Here is a 15921-nt window from a genome sequence, read left to right on the forward strand (position 1 = left end):
ATGCAACTTGGGGAAAGGACGGGGGGCGATTTAGGGAATGAAAGAGAGCGTTTACACGAAGCGAGGAGCGACAATTGGGGGACTAAAGCAACGCGACGGGAGTGGAATAAGTAATAGGGTAGAAAAGAGATAGGGCGACTTGAAGGGAAACAAGTCGATAGCAATTTAAGCCGGTTGATAACTTGGCATAATTTTTATCAGCTTTGATTTTTACAAGCAACTGCATTTTGGCGAAGTTTTTAATGTAAGTTGTATTCAGTATATTCAGTATATAACAGTTAAATCTCTTTTTTTCCATCAAAAAAAATTAATAAATAAGCTACAATATTTAATATCTTAGAAAGAAAAAAACGCATACTTAAATTTAGCGAGAGAAAAAATATATTAATTTTTAATCAATTCTTGTGCTTCGAAGCAAACAGTCAATCTGGATTTCTGCTTTGTGGTGCTGTCTTTTTTGCATGTTCCAAAGGTGGAAAGATAGCACAAGGTAGAATTATTGATCCATGTCTCTTAATATACATTCTGGAGACATGCATTTGCCTAGCATAATGAACACAAAGCAGAAAAACCAGATGAAGTTTCATAAGGCGAATGGCTTGACAAGAAACGAATTACGAAAACGAAATCCTAAAACAGCTGACTTTGCAAAACAAAAAATGGCAATAAAAAAAGTTTTTTTGCAGTATTGGAACGACAAAATTTGTAATTGAAACGGTTAACGACTCCATATGATTTTTAACAAAAGCATCGGCAGATCGCGCATTTCGGTAAGTTGAAAAATTTAAATTTTTGCATGAAAAATTTTTCAGTACGTTCAGCGTTTTTAAGTTTTGCGCTAATTTTTTTTCGGACCGCTAATCGGTTGTTTATTAATTCGACCCGCCGCACCCGTACTTCCTTGGCATCATACACCGTCTGTTTTCCAAGCTTCGACTACCTTCCGCCTCACGATACATTTAAATGTAGCCTTTTCCTAATTCTTTTTGCTCCGCCGCATTTCAATATAAAATATTTCCCCAATCCTAATTCAAGTCTATTTTTGTGTAGTTTCTCCTGATTTTGTTCACTCTCAATTGCATTAAAAATTAACACGATAACAACAGAAGAGTCAAAATTGCTGCCTAAAATTGTGTCGGCTCTCAAATCTGTCAATTTCCTGAAAATATTGACACATTTTTTAATGTTCTTTCAAAAAGTTACTGATTCAAAATACAATATTTGGATTTTTATACTGTCGCAAAACAAATTGTAAAAAATGGAAAAGAATTGCTTTCCATTTTCAAGAATATTGCAAAATATTTTCTGAATTAAATTACTTTAATGATTTTATCAAAATAAAATCAATTTAGCTATTCAAATTATTATCTGAATTTGATTACATTAAGCTAGTTATACCATCGTGTTCTTGAATATTATTTTGTTTCATAAACTACAGATTCTTCCAATTAGAAAGGTAAATATCATTTTCTGTCTTGAGAAACAGCGTTTTGCGTTTTGCTGTTTTTTAATTGAAAATTTTAACATAAAAATGTAATCTGACTGTGCTGCAAAAACGTCTACGTCGGGGAATTGGTAAACATACCTTTATTCGTTTTTAACTACTTTAAAGGGTTGAAGTTTTAGTCACAATCTTTTCGCGCCACCCTCAACCCAAAAGTTTGAAATGAACTTCAAAAAGTTTGGCGCAGAATGAAGTGTTTGCCAAAAATTATGATGAGAGCAACTGATTCGATAAAACTTTGAAAAATGCATATACAAAAGTTTCTGGAATTCGCTTGTCAAAAATTTTTTGAACTAAACTGAAAACTTAACCAGTTTTGGCATTAACTAGTTGATAATCTTTCTTAAAACTTGTCTCCAGCTATTCGCAAGCGAGAGTTAAATTTTGTTTTTTTTTTGCGATTTTTGTCAAAACAATCAAAACTACACATTTTAATTTGTAGCGGACTACGCATTATCAATTAATACACCCAAAGTGAGCCTCGAATTTTTTTAGAATTTTCCAGAAACTTAAATTGAAAAACTGGTCAGTAGAACCGAATTTACATCTTTTTTCATTTCCTTACACGTGAAAAAATTGTAAAAAAACTTTTTCTAATCAATTTTTGATGTGTTTATTTCCTTTTTCGTCTTTGAAATTCGATAATGTTTTATGCTGCACTGGAAATTGAAGTTCGAGAAAAAAAATGACATCAATTTGCAATGATGAAACAAAAAAGATGAATTAAAACGAGACTGAACGATTTTTAATGCTAAGTCCAGAATGCTCTTTACTTGGTCTCATCGTTTTTTTCTGTGACTTTTTTCAGCCGCCAGAAGTTTCGGAATGCTAAAACATATTATTAATTGTTGAATTTTGAGTGTTATAGGTAACAAAATTGATCTCTTAGCATGGAACAATTTTTAGTTTTTAGTGCAGGATGAAATGCCACGTAAAATAAATTGCGTTACCTTTCTAGCATCTTAAGTAAAATCTTAACAATGTGCATAAACCCATAAGTATCATGATCATATAATCAAAGTTATGACAAACAAAACTTTACGAAAAAAATTATAAGTGCAGTGTTTTTCAACTCAAAGGAAAAACATTTTTGTTGATGAAAGTTGAAATTTTGATTCAAGTTATCATTTGTATTGTTCAACTTATTCTGACTAAAAAAGATCCCAAGCTCAAATTTTCCGTCCATTTTGCCCAAAAAAGAACCTAAGTTTTGTCAAGAATACAGAAAATACTGACAACGCACGTACGTCTAATTTCAAACCTTTTATTTTTGATTGGATTGTTTTTTTTTCATTATTGTTGAGCAAGTTTTTCACATAATATGGAAATTGAAGTTCTGAAGAAACGTCGAAACATGATATTTCAACTTAAACTAAAAAATCATTTGGAACAATTTCCAGTTTAGACAATTTGGCATTGTAATTAACAAAATATAAAATCGTATCGATCACATTGATTATGCTTCTAATATAGTTGATTATTTGTAACTAATTCAACTTCAAGTCATCAATTAGATTTTCTTCAATTAAGTTTTCAATCAACAATCTATCAGGGTTCGACTCAAAAAATTGACAATTTTAATTTTTCAATGTAAAAACGGTTCTGCATTTAAAATTAGTGAGATTTAAAAAGTTGGAGCGTTTGATAATTTGCTATTTGAATACTCAATTGGAGTTTTCATTTGTAAAATATTTTAATTTTTTTTTCAAATTTCAAACAAGTTTTCACTGGAAAGGGAGCGAGTAAAGCGATCAAAAGAAAGCAACTTTTCTCGACACTCGAATTTGAACAAAAGACACCAAAAAACAAAACTCGTTGCCTTTTTTTATGGTCGGAACAATGAAACCTGCTGTTCGATTTCATACATGAAAACTATTAGATGCTGTTATTGTTCAATTTCTTGAGATGGCATTTATAAGTAACTTTTTTACCGTAAGCTTTTTTTCGCAATTTTTTTGTAAATTTTTTTTAAATTTTTTCACGGCGTTATTAATTTTACAAGCAATAATTGAAATAAAACAACTGCTTTGAGTCCCAAAAAGGCATTTGGCTCCACAAGAAAAAATGGAGGAACTGCGAAAAAAATTGATACAAAAATTTAAATTATTATTGATCAGATCTTCAAGAAAAGTCATATGGGCAATCAAAGTCTGAATTTGAAGAAAAAAAAAACGTGAAAAATAACGTTCAGCTACTTTAAATACGACCACTTAGGCAATTCAACAATTGATTAAAACAAAAATTTTGTCTTTAGAGTCATTAAATCATTTTATCACTTCGATCCGAAAAAAAAATATATATATATATATATATATATCTATATATATATATATATATATATATATTTATTTCTTAATTTTCTCGATGATTTTTTCAACGAAATTACATTGTAGTAATGTAGCTGATTTCAATGAAGCCAAAATTGTTTTTTTCATGTGTGGTACTTGTAGAAAAGAAGGGGCAGTTTAAAGTTTTCAAATTCTGAAAAATAAGCTGGAAGCCAATTTTGTAAATTCCATTTTGAGCCAGGTTGGTTTTCTTACCTGATAATAATTTGAGATCGATATTTGAGACAGACTGTTTAGAATGGAAAGTTGGGGATCTTGTTAATTATTTTCCCTCCTATGGTACCTTGTTAACTAGTCAACCGCCCCGCCCCCCCCCCCCATCTTGCATTAGTTAGGGTAGGGGGAGGGGGATAGTTAATTGATACAATTGATACAATTCAATGCTTGATTAGGAATGGTTCATTTTCATGTATCACTCGTCCGTGTCCGTTTTTTTCAGTGTTTAATTTTGTTTTAAACATAGTGATATTATTTTTTACAAAAGTAGTTTTTATATCCGAACTATTGTAAATTTTTTACTGGAAATGTTTTTGTTCACAAAAATTTGTTGCATTTTAAGACTGAGTAGAACACATTACAAAAAAAAATTTCAGAAACTTAAAGTGTTGAAGATAGAATTTATGCATTCTAAGGAGTTGGCTATTCAATGGACACCACTTTTTGAAAATACATTTTTTTTTGTTACTTTTTAACGTTTTTGCCTAATGCAAAATTTTGATTTCTGAAACCTGTATTCTAAAGTCCAATTAGAGTGGATTCGCAAGTTCTCCAAAAACACTGGCAGCACACGTACATCTTCTATCAAGCGTTTAAGTTTTCATTAGATTGTTTTTTTTTCATCAGTGTTGAGCAGGCATTTCGCATAAATTTGAAATTGAAGTTTTAAAGAATCGTCAAAACATGGTTTTTATAGTTCAAACTAAAAAACTATTGGGAAAAACTTCCAGTTTAGACAAATTGCCATTGTATTTATTAAAACAAAAAACTGCATCAATCATTTTGATCATGCTTCTAATATATTTGATTCTTTATTAATTAATTAATTCGACTTCAAGTAATCAATTTAACCTGTTAATTTCCACAGACACCCTACCGACACAAAAAGAGTACCAACTACTAAGACTTATGCATTTTGCGGTTAGCCTTGGACCAATTGGAGCAATATTTTGCTTTGAAAAAAGGTAGAACTTTGAAAAAGCTCACGCATTAACTATTCAAGATTGCATTATGTATAGCTCCAATCGGCTGTCATTGCCAGTGAAAAAACTTTTGTGAAAGATAGATGCGGAGTCAAAACAAAAACTGAAAAAGCAAAAAATTAGAACTTTTTTATTCACCTTTATGTTGTTTTTTTTGTTCACCTGAACACAAAGAAAAACACAGCTTAGTTCTAGTTCACAATTCTAGAAGTGTCAAAGCATTTAATCAAAAATTCATGTTCAAAATTTTTTCATGCGAAGTAAATTTGCAAAATTTTTGTTTCCAAATAATAAATTTACCTATCATGATCATGCATTAATTTTTGACTCTATATTGGTTGAAAAAACTGAAAAAAGATAGGTTCGTTTGCATATTATTGCAAATAATCGGATTTGTTCAGTTAACCACTGTTTTTGAGAAAATTAAAATTAATAATGTACTTCATTAAGAGGAATCTAATAGTCCCGTCTTGTTGTTTCAAGTTTTAAAGTTTAAAAAATAATAATCTAAGCGTTTTATTTACTTCAGTTTGGTTTTTAGAAGAATAGTGAGAAAGAAACCAACAGAAACGGTCAAAAAATGCAAAAAATCAACCTTCTGCGCCATAATTTTTCAGACGTTTGCGACATTAAAAAAAGTGAAAAATTACATTTCAAAAACAAAAAAGGATGTTGGTGTTAATATGTTGAAAAAAGCATCGTTTTGCAAGTAAATATTACTAACAATCCTTCTTTTATGAAATAAAAGAAATTGACAGGTTTTAATTTTTTTTTGAATTAGGTTTTCAATCAACGATCTATCAAAGTCTGACTCAAAAAATTGATGAACGTTCATAGTAAAAACGGTCCTTCAATTAAAACTAGTGAGATTCAAAAAAGTTGGGGCAATTGATAGTTTGCAATTTTGTTGACTTGGTGTGTAGCTCCTTTATTTCTAGGTTTTCGTTGCACTTAGGCCAACACAATTCAAGTTTTTTACTCAGAACCATCGTATTCCACTAAAAAAATGAGCAAATCAAGGCATAAACTTTGTCTTCAGAAATTAAATACCGAGCAGAAAAAGAAAAATAAATGTGAAAAAGATTCTCTAAAATTGCATCAAAAATTTAGAGAATATTTTTGATATTTCCAACTTTTAATGCTAAAAAAACTTATGAAGCTTCAAAATTTATATCTGCTGAACTAAAATAAAATTTTAAATACCTTATCGAGATTTTCACTTAAAGCGAGCGAATAAAGCGAGCAAAAAAGTTATCGAAACTTGAAATTAAATAAAAGTTACCAGAAGACAAAACTCGTTTTCTTTTTATGGTCGGAACAATAGACTCTATTGTGGACTTTCATACATAAAAAAGTCAGTAGCTGGTAATAGCGCAATTTCCATTGACGGCAATTATATGTTATTTTCTTATCGTAGGTATATTGACACAATTTTTTTTAAATTTAATTTTTCACGGCGTTAGCATTTCCAGCAGCAAAATTTTAAGCAAAAAAACTGCTTTGACTCGCAAAAACTAACTTCGCTCAACAAGAAAAGCTTAAGAACAAAGTTCTAGCAGAGTTAAATCTCCAAAAACCTGTATATGAAAAAATAATTTTGCTTGATAGTAAAGAAGTGTGATTTTTACTATATAAAACCCAAAACCTGTGCTCAAAAACAATTTTAAACAACTTACAAATTGTTGGAGATTTAACCTTTCTAGAAATTTGTTGGGCTTTGTGGGAGTCTTCTTGTGATTTAATTAGCTCATCAGTTAACAAAGTAGTTTAGCGTAATTCTTGATTAATTGAAAAAAGACAAAATGACCCATTTTTGGGGTAAAAGTTTGGTTGAGAATTTTGGAGAAAAAACTGCAGCATTTTATTTCTGATGAAATTCTAAGCAACTTTTGTTCTCTTCACTTTTCGTCTTATCTTAACCCATTTCGAGAAAAACGTGTTTCAAGTTTCATGTTTTGTTCATTTTGTCCCGGATAATTTAAATCAGCACTGTAGTCGGGGCAGACTGTTTTGAATGGAAAATTGGGAAATCTTCTTAACCATTTCCCCCCCCGCCCCTTTAAATAAAGAATTGAACCGTTAAACATGTGTGAATTTTGTACCTTGTAAACTTTTCAACCCCCCATTGCAATAGTTAGGGTAGGGGGGGGGGGAGGTAGTTAACAAGACACGGAAAGTGATACAATTCAATGTTTGATTAGAAATGGTTCAATTCGATGTATCCGTTTTTTGTGGTGTGTTTGATTTTTTTTTCAAAAAAACCTTTTCCGAGGTACATCGAACACAAGTTGTTGGTTATATCCAAAGTATAGCAACTTTTACTTTGCTGGAAATGTTTTGTTCGCCAAAATTGTTTTCCTTGCGTTTTAAGCCTGAAGAAAAAAATTACAAAAAAACTGTCAGAAACTTAAAGTTTTCAAGATAAAAATCACCTGTTCTAAGGAGTTGGCTATTCAATACACACACACTTTTCGAATATACATTTTTTCTTGTTACTTTTAAACAGTTTTTGCCCGACGCAAAGTTTTGATTTCTGACACCTGTATTCTAAATTCCAATTAGAGTGGATTCGCAAGTCTTTTGGGATCAGGCAGAAAATGTATTGCAGGCACACTTTACCCATTTTGACCCAAATTTGCCCATTTGACCAGCTCAGGTGAATGGAAGGCACTCCATCAAACGGGCAAATTAAGCAAGAAATGTCTCCCATAACTCCCAAGTGATTTCACGCTTACTTATTTGCATTTTGTAAATTGCGAAGGACTTTTTCTTCTTCTTACCAGATTAAATGAACAATTATTGTGAATTAACAAACTTCAGAGAAAACATTTTTTTTTTTAATTCTGAATGCGTGGTTTTGATTTTATAAAACATATCAGAAAATGTCAAAAACGTCCAAATCATTTGATGTTATCAGTTATAGCTTCAAAAAACAAACAAAAATGTTTGTTATTACAGCTTGGATGAACAAAAATAACTTATGGGGCAACCATATCAGACGTATTATAGATCTTCCTAGCAAAAATTCAAGTATCAAAAACTGCAAGTAATTTTACACACTTCGCTTCTTTTGTTCAAAAACACTATACAAAAGAATATTCGACTTCGTATTAAATTTTTTATGTGCTTTTTTGAAACTTTTGGGAAATTGTAAAGATCAATTAATAAAATCAGCAAGAATTGTAAAGAGAAAAGTAGTTTTGAATGTTCCAGTCTGCACTTATTTGGCAAAAAAAGGTTTTATAAAGATTTTTTGTCCAATTTTTGCCTGGTGTTATTTTTTGATAAAAATTTTTATCGATGTTGTCTTGCTTTTTTCTTTAGTTTTCTAACTGCTTTTATACCCAAATAAAAACAAAATGCAGGAAAAGCGACACTAATTCAGAAGAAGAAAAGAACTTTTTTCCTCTTTATTTGATAAGTATGGCCGGAAAATTTTGTGTTATTTGCACAGCCACCGGCTATCCTTGCCATCAAAATGATTTTTGTTCCCACTTTTGAAGAAAAAGACGGAATATTTGTACTCGTGGTATTTTTCTCTTGGCAAGTTGCGACTTTTTATCCAGCCATTTTTGATGTATTATTTCTATATCATCCAAAAATTGATGTTGTCCTGAAATCAAAATTTTTGACCCGTGAGCGTTTTTTGAAAAAACATGGGGGTACAAAAATTGTCAATATGGCCAATTTGGAACAATTAATACGTGAGATTGTAATTTTTTGAATTGTAATCCAAATATTTGTTCAAAAATTGTCATCTTCAGTGGTGAAAACATGGCTAATTTAACATTCGGTTGGTTAACAATTAACTCTGTTTCCATTCATAACTCGTCTCTTTCCTTTTTTGCGGCTGTGCATTACCATTTTTGAGTACCCGGATGGTCAAAACTCCTAGTCGTACAATTTCATACTCAGAACCAGGATACCCTGTTGTTGTACAAACCATCAGATTGTTCGGACCACGTGAGCTTCTAAAACGAAACTTGAAAAAATTCAAAACAAAATTTAGATTTTTTGGCGTTTATGTTGTCTATTTTTTAATGTTCTTATTGAGAAGAGATTGAACGAAACATGAAAACCAAATAAAAATAGCTCAATTAATGTAAAATCACCTGAAGAATCAAATTAGAAATTCAATCTGAAATTTTCAGTCAGAAAATCACTAGTCTAAAAAAACGAAAAAACTAGACTGCTTTTTCTCGACACTTTTTCTCGAGTTTTTGGACATTGATCAAAATAATAAGCATTGGCTGTAATTTAGCAGCTTTGAAGTTCCTCATTATGTCAATTTATGTTTCTGCTAATGTAGAAGAAAAAAATTGAAAAAAAAAACGCTATAGTCAAACAATTTCAACATTTGAGCTTATAAGACTGTTATTTTTCTTCTATGGAGGTCAACCCGTTACCCCAATGTAGCAAAAAAAATTATCTAATTTGAAAAAAATCGAGAGTCATGATTAGTCATAGAGTCAAAGTAGTTAAAACCTAGCCTTCAGATCATATTAACGAGCCATGAAAATCAAAAATCAAATATTGATAAAATAGATTAAATACCTCTGAATACCTTAAGATGCATAAAATTTGCCGTATAAAAGCGGAAAGGAACGCTTATTTTTAACAAAAAATCAATATCAACACACTTTCGTTCCAAAAAATCCTCATCACACAATTTCGTTGAATGAAAGAAGTGACTGTCTTTTGACTTTTTTATGATTAGCAACACCTTTTATGCTTAGCGATGACGTCATTGATCTGAATGGAAGGAACAATATACTTTTCTTTTGTTTTTGTTGCGTAACTTTCTGCTAAGTGAGCATAGTGTCTTTTCTGTATATGTGTCTTCTACATGTCTCTGTGCGTGTGTTGTGTGTAATTTTCTAGCATAGTGGGTTTATCTTCTGTATACGTGTGGTGATGGTGTAGATTATGACCCTCGAGCAGAGCGAGATAGGGGGATTTTCTGATCACGCCCAAATGTGACCGCCCGCTGATCCCTTTCAGGTCAAAGTCACTATTCAGGCTTATGATCTTTTAATCATCTTAACCATTTTCTATCTTTAATCTGTTTTCTAAAACAGAGTGCAATGGTCAATTAGCCGAAAATGAGATTTCCTGGTGTACTTTTTATTACTTTTTATGCCGTGATGGTCGAATATTTTAATATTGAGATATTCGTACATTGGGCCATTAATTTATTTTAACCATTTTCTGTCTATAATCTGAGATTAGCCGAAAATGAGATTTCCTGGTGTACATTTTTATGCCGTGATGGCCGAGTTTTATAATATTGAGATTTTCGAACATTGGGCCATTAATTCATCTTAACCATTTTCTGTCTTTAATCTGAGTTCGGAAACAAACTCGAAAGTTAAACTAACCGAAAATGAGGCCCTTAATCATCTTAACCAATTGATCATCTTAAGATTTTCAATCTGATTCTTCGAAATGCCATCAGCAAAAGCTAAAACGAAACAAAAGGTGTGAAATTTTCTGTCAGTTTTTTTTAAGACTGGTTAGCATTTAGCAGTTGTTGTAAGCGTCTAAGCCCATCCCAATCGACAAACGGAACTATATATCCCCCACTCTATTAAAATACGAGTAATAAATTAATTAGTAAGTGATTTTTTTCTGCCCTTAAATCAGTTTGTTCCGACTCTAATGAAAAAGATAAACGTTTTTAGCAGGAATCGAACAAGATCCTACATTAAGACCAGCGGTCGAAATCGATTATGGGTTTTGTTTTTAAGCCTTTTTATTGAAAGTAAATGAGATTTGTTTGTGAACCAGGCCGAAAATTTCTTCACTTAGATTCCAGTTATAATAATAATTTAACTTCTCTGTTTTCTAATTTTTTCATAGTTCGCTGAACTCCAAAAAAGTTCGGATGGTTTTTCTGGCCATTATCTGGCATTGTCCACAATGTATAAAATGTTTACACAAAAATGATTCCGTATACGGCCAAAATTACCAAATTGTTAATTGAGCTTTTGTTTGAAAAAAAAATCAATATTTTCTTTAAGCGGAATTAATTTCACCTTAGAGCAACATGAATCAATTTGTAAAATAAGAGGGCCAAACGAGTTTGAGCCATTTAACAGAAAAAACTCATGATTTAACAGAAAAAAAAACCATGATTCTATCCAACCGAACCGGTTCTAGGAAATCAATCCGATTTTTTTTTATTTTGTCACTAATTCAATAAACAGAAGTTTTCTTTACAAGTCAAAAGAAATATAAAAAGTTCCAAGAATTTCATATTGCTAATTGGTAAACTTATCAGCGAAATGAGTTTTGGTTTTCATATGCTTTCAATCGATTTGCTCTTCCAAAATTAGATTCAACTGTCACCAACACTTTTCTGAACTTACATTTTACATAGTGTAGTTTTTGTTCATTTCTTTATTCCGACGCAACTATTATTCCACTTTCTCCTGCTTTTTCTCTCTTTTCTCTCTTTTCTTTCTTTCTTTCTTTTTTCCAATCCATTTGTGATTCTTGATAATATACGCTCGATTATCAATCCAGTTTTTTTCTACTCTTGCTATTGAATAGTCTGTGCTAATCTTTATTTCGTCTTTTCATTCCATTTTCTAACCATTTTCTTACCAATTTCGTGCCATTTTTGTGCCGTTTTCTAGCAATTTCCAGCCGCTCGCTCTTTTACTTCCTTGCCCTTTAAGCCCCATCCACCCCCCTCGGTTCTATTGATTTTGCTATTTTCATCTTCACGCCAACAACTCCAGTTTTCATTCTACATTTACTCGATGGTACTTGTCGCAATATACAAGAAAAATGCTTGAGACTCAATAGCCCAGAAATAATTGATTTTATTTTAAGAACAAGCGTTGATTTTTGGCCAGTCTATCAAAAATAGAGAAAAAGTAACGGCAAAGGGCACAAAAAACTGCCACTTCAACTCGATTTTTAGATTGGGCGACTGATCTTATTTTGTGGGTTATTTTTTTCTTTTCATTCTTTTCCGATTTGAGTTTCCAATCCCAGTTAGAGATGGTTCAGTGATTTCTTTTTTTCCCGTCAAAATTATTTCGGTTGCTTACATATTGCTTCCACATAATTTTATCATTTCTAATCTAATCGAATATTGGTGATATATCCTTTTATTGTGCAAACACGGAATCCCGTTTATACATTGAGGTAATGGCATAAACATACAATACAAACGGGCTCTGGATTTTAACCTTTCAACCAAGAAAATACTACAATTCACTGGTCTCTTTTGAATACACTGTTAAAATATTTTTTACATTGCTACAAAATGTTTCAAGCCACTTGAACTTTTTGGCCAAAATATTTGCACAAATTACTTTTTGATGAATAAGAACAAAGGCAGAAAAAATTAAATGGAAGTTTCAGTTTTGTTATTTATACTTATCTAAAAAGACGAAAACATTTGTTTAACAATAGTAAAAATTAAACGAAAGTTTTTATCTTTCAGTAAAACGTTAAAATTTTTTTAAATTAACTCTCCAGATTACTGTTTAAATTTAAACTTGCATTCAAGAAATTGAATGGCGAATTGTCATAAGATACTATTACGTGCCAAACTGTGCATTTTGTGGATTTTGCAAACAATTCCGCAACAGTAACGTTCCATTCATTCTTCTTTTGTTATTTTTTTTCTTTGATCGCTCCTACAAAATTTTTACATCTTTAAAAGCTTGTCTCTGCAATCAAGGAACATACAGGCACAAAATTGTGCGCCTATCCCGTAAACAGTTTGACCTCGTAATGTCCGACACATGTCGTTTTTAAAAAAGCGTCAAATAATTATGACGATTTTTGTCTTTCAGACAGGTTTGCGTTTTGATAAAAACAGTTTTTAATACTTTATCTTAGCGCTCTTGAAACAATTACTGTCCGTTTTTGTGTAGACAATGAATGCAACTTCCGTACTACTGTTGTGCCGACCACGAAGTGAGAATGAAATTGGTATTCGGTTGCGTGTTATTTTTTCCTACAACAAATCAGGCGCCCCAAACAAATGTTAGACGTAGTTGAGTGATATATGATACAAAAGCCGTCTCAGTCGAGATTCAATTTAAACGTAATAAAAATTAAAACTTCACTCAGTGACGACGAAAACAGCATGGGGATTCAGATTTCCGAAAGTGTCTTTGAGAATAAGAGCATTTAACAAAGTATGAAATAGCGGGACCCACCTAGGTTTAGTCCGCAATTTTTTCCATTCATTTGATGATTATTCTAAGACTGAAGATTTGGTCATATTAGTTATGGACATACCGATAACCTTAACATGAAAGCGAAAGAAAAAAAATGATTTTTTTTTTCTAGAAATTTTTTCTGAGAAAAATTATTTCATTAATAAAGAAGTTTTTGAGTTTTTCTCCTCTCTGAAAGTAAATAATTTTTTTGTTAATTTGTTTAGAAAAAAAACAATAAATAAATTATGCAAAAAAATCATTTCAATCATAGTTTTCACTTCAAGGCAGACAGAAAAAGATTTTAAAAAATTGATTTTTTTTTTCTTCAAATGAAAAAAAAAACACTTATTTTTTTGCATTTTTTTTAAATGATATTAAAATGATCAACAACAAGTTACTTTGTTTTCTAAGGATATCAGAAAACTCCAAATGTTGCCCGTATTTTGAGAAGCCTGTGTTTCATTTTTGCTTCTTTCGGCCAACCTCTTTGGGATTTGAAAAGAGTTGAAATTCAAACTGACACGTTTAATTACTTCATCAAGTCCTTTCAATGAAATACCAAAGAATAAAATTGGACCGTATTGAAGGCTCGTATCTGGTAAAGCTAGAAAATTCTCTATGCTTTCTACTGGTCTCGAATAGCTTTTGCAAAAATAAATTATGGATGCAGTGGGAAATTTTGATTTTTTGAACTGTTCTTTTCCGCATAAAACAGAAACCAACTATTACAGGGTGTTTCAAATAAACTGTAATTTTATAAAACGCTATAACTTTTTTTGAGAAGAGATAAATACAAAATTTTTATTGCACAAGATAGATAAGTGGCGGAGATTTGAATATCTGATAAAATTGTTTTATAAAAGATGCTGAAAGTGTCCGCCGTTTTGAGCAACACAGCTTTGTAATCTTTTCGTCAAATTTCTCAATGACCCTTCGATATTATCGGGCGTTATTGTATTTCGGGCATCTTCTACAGTTTGCATGAGTTGGTCAATACTTCGTGGATTCGCAACATGAACAATTTTCCCCAGATGACCCCACAGCCAAAAATCCAGGGGATTCAGGTCCGGACTCTGAGGTGGCCAGGGTATAGGGGTTCGTCTACTTATAATTCTGTCGTTGAACTTTGTCCCAAGCCAACTGAGTACGCGTCCCGTGCAGTGACATGTGGCTCCGTCTTGCATAAACCATATGCGCCTCAAGTTTCGTCGTTCTCGAAGGACTGGCCAGAGGTCGTGTTCCAGCATGTTCAGATACGAAAACTGGTTCAGTGTTATTGGTCGTTGCTGTTCGTCTACGAACCAAAACGGGCCAAGAACAGCTCCTTGAAGGAAACCCATCCAGCACATCACTTTTTTTTTGCCCTGGTACTTGCACTACGCGTATTCTCTGGGGTTAACTAAACTCCATCTCTTATCGTTTTGAGAATTTGGAGAGCTGTCGAGCACCCACCACTTTTCGTCTGAGAAAATCACCCGTGATGTGAAATCTGCCGCTGTTTCAATCTTGCTCAAGCATCAGACACCAAAAGTAAGTCTCAAGCCGAAGTTCGTCTCTTTAATTTGGTGTGTTTTGAGCACTTTGTAGGGCTTCATTTTGGCAGCTCTCGCGACTCTCCAAGTTAATTCGCTTCATCGGTTCCTGGTAACCCCGTTCCTTTTCGATGCTGCCCTTGAAATTTCGATAACCCGCCTCTTTCTTGGAACCGTTTCCACACTCTGATAAACTGCGTAAGTTGAAGTGTTGATGCAACGCGTGGGGCAATGTAATATTCATTGATATATCTTCTCCGAACTTCAGTTGGGGATTCCTAAATTGCAAACAAACAAATGATCCGTTTTTCTTCGTTTACTGTGAAAATCATTTCGTTGTTTTCATTATTTACGTATGAACAAATAGTTTAAAAAATTTTTTGTTGCGTGGAAGCGTGAAATAGTTGGAAAATCGCGGGTATTCACTATCGAGTTCAATTCATCAACGCAGTTTTTGAGTTTTATCAAATCTCCGCCTGTTCTACATAATATCACCGAATTTGAAGTCGAACTGATCAACAGTTATGAAATGAGAAGCTTTTATAACATTACAGTTTATTTGAAACACCCTGTAGTTTGCGGTATGGGTAAATGACAAGGACACAGGACGCATACACACACAAAACTTAATGGACATTTACGAGGGACAAAAAAAGAAAACAAGTAGATGCAAGGCATTTAGTTAGAAGAAAAGGATTAGCCAAATAATCAATTACTATTTTCTACAGCAGTTAGTCTTATTTTCTTTCGTTTTGAGGACAAGCAAGGTGTGAAACCATTTATCGTTTCCCGCCAAAATGTCTTCAACTTGTTTTTTTGTTGTTGAAAGTTTAGATCAGACCTTTCTCTTTGTCATTGATTAAAACACTTTCTTCAGTTTTATTTGGGTTGATCTTATAAATTGCTTCTCATAAAATGTTCGCTTTACACATCATTTTGAAATTTAGCAAAAGTGAGTTCTGGTTAAATAAAAGACTTGAACCCAGTGAGTTAGTTCTACCTTCACGAGGGAACAGAAATTTGTTGATGAAAAAATGTTCCGATAGTCAATTTGCTCTGAATAACAAAACTGTCCAAAGCATAAATTTTCTCACATTTTCTGCATAAGTCGGCGAAATAACCATTTAAATTAACTTTGAAGGTATAGAAAAATTT

At 32.2% G+C, this 15921-nt stretch overlaps 2 protein-coding genes across 2 annotated transcripts in view; one reads left to right on the forward strand and one right to left on the reverse strand.

The window, feature by feature from the left end:
- LOC134853452 (uncharacterized) overlaps window positions 1-15010 on the reverse strand; it is a 51669-nt gene extending 36659 nt beyond the window's left edge. The window contains exon 1 of the mRNA XM_063869450.1: window positions 14815-15010. Coding sequence (XP_063725520.1) covers window positions 14815-15010 — 196 coding nt within the window. The remainder of the gene's footprint in view (window positions 1-14814) is intronic.
- LOC134853453 (uncharacterized) overlaps window positions 1-15921 on the forward strand; it is a 216532-nt gene that overhangs the window by 71207 nt on the left and 129404 nt on the right. The window lies entirely within an intron of this gene.

The sequence above is a fragment of the Symsagittifera roscoffensis genome, chromosome 8 (assembly GCF_963678635.1).
Source record: "Symsagittifera roscoffensis chromosome 8, txSymRosc1.1, whole genome shotgun sequence".
NCBI classification, from domain to species: Eukaryota; Metazoa; Xenacoelomorpha; order Acoela; family Convolutidae; genus Symsagittifera; species Symsagittifera roscoffensis.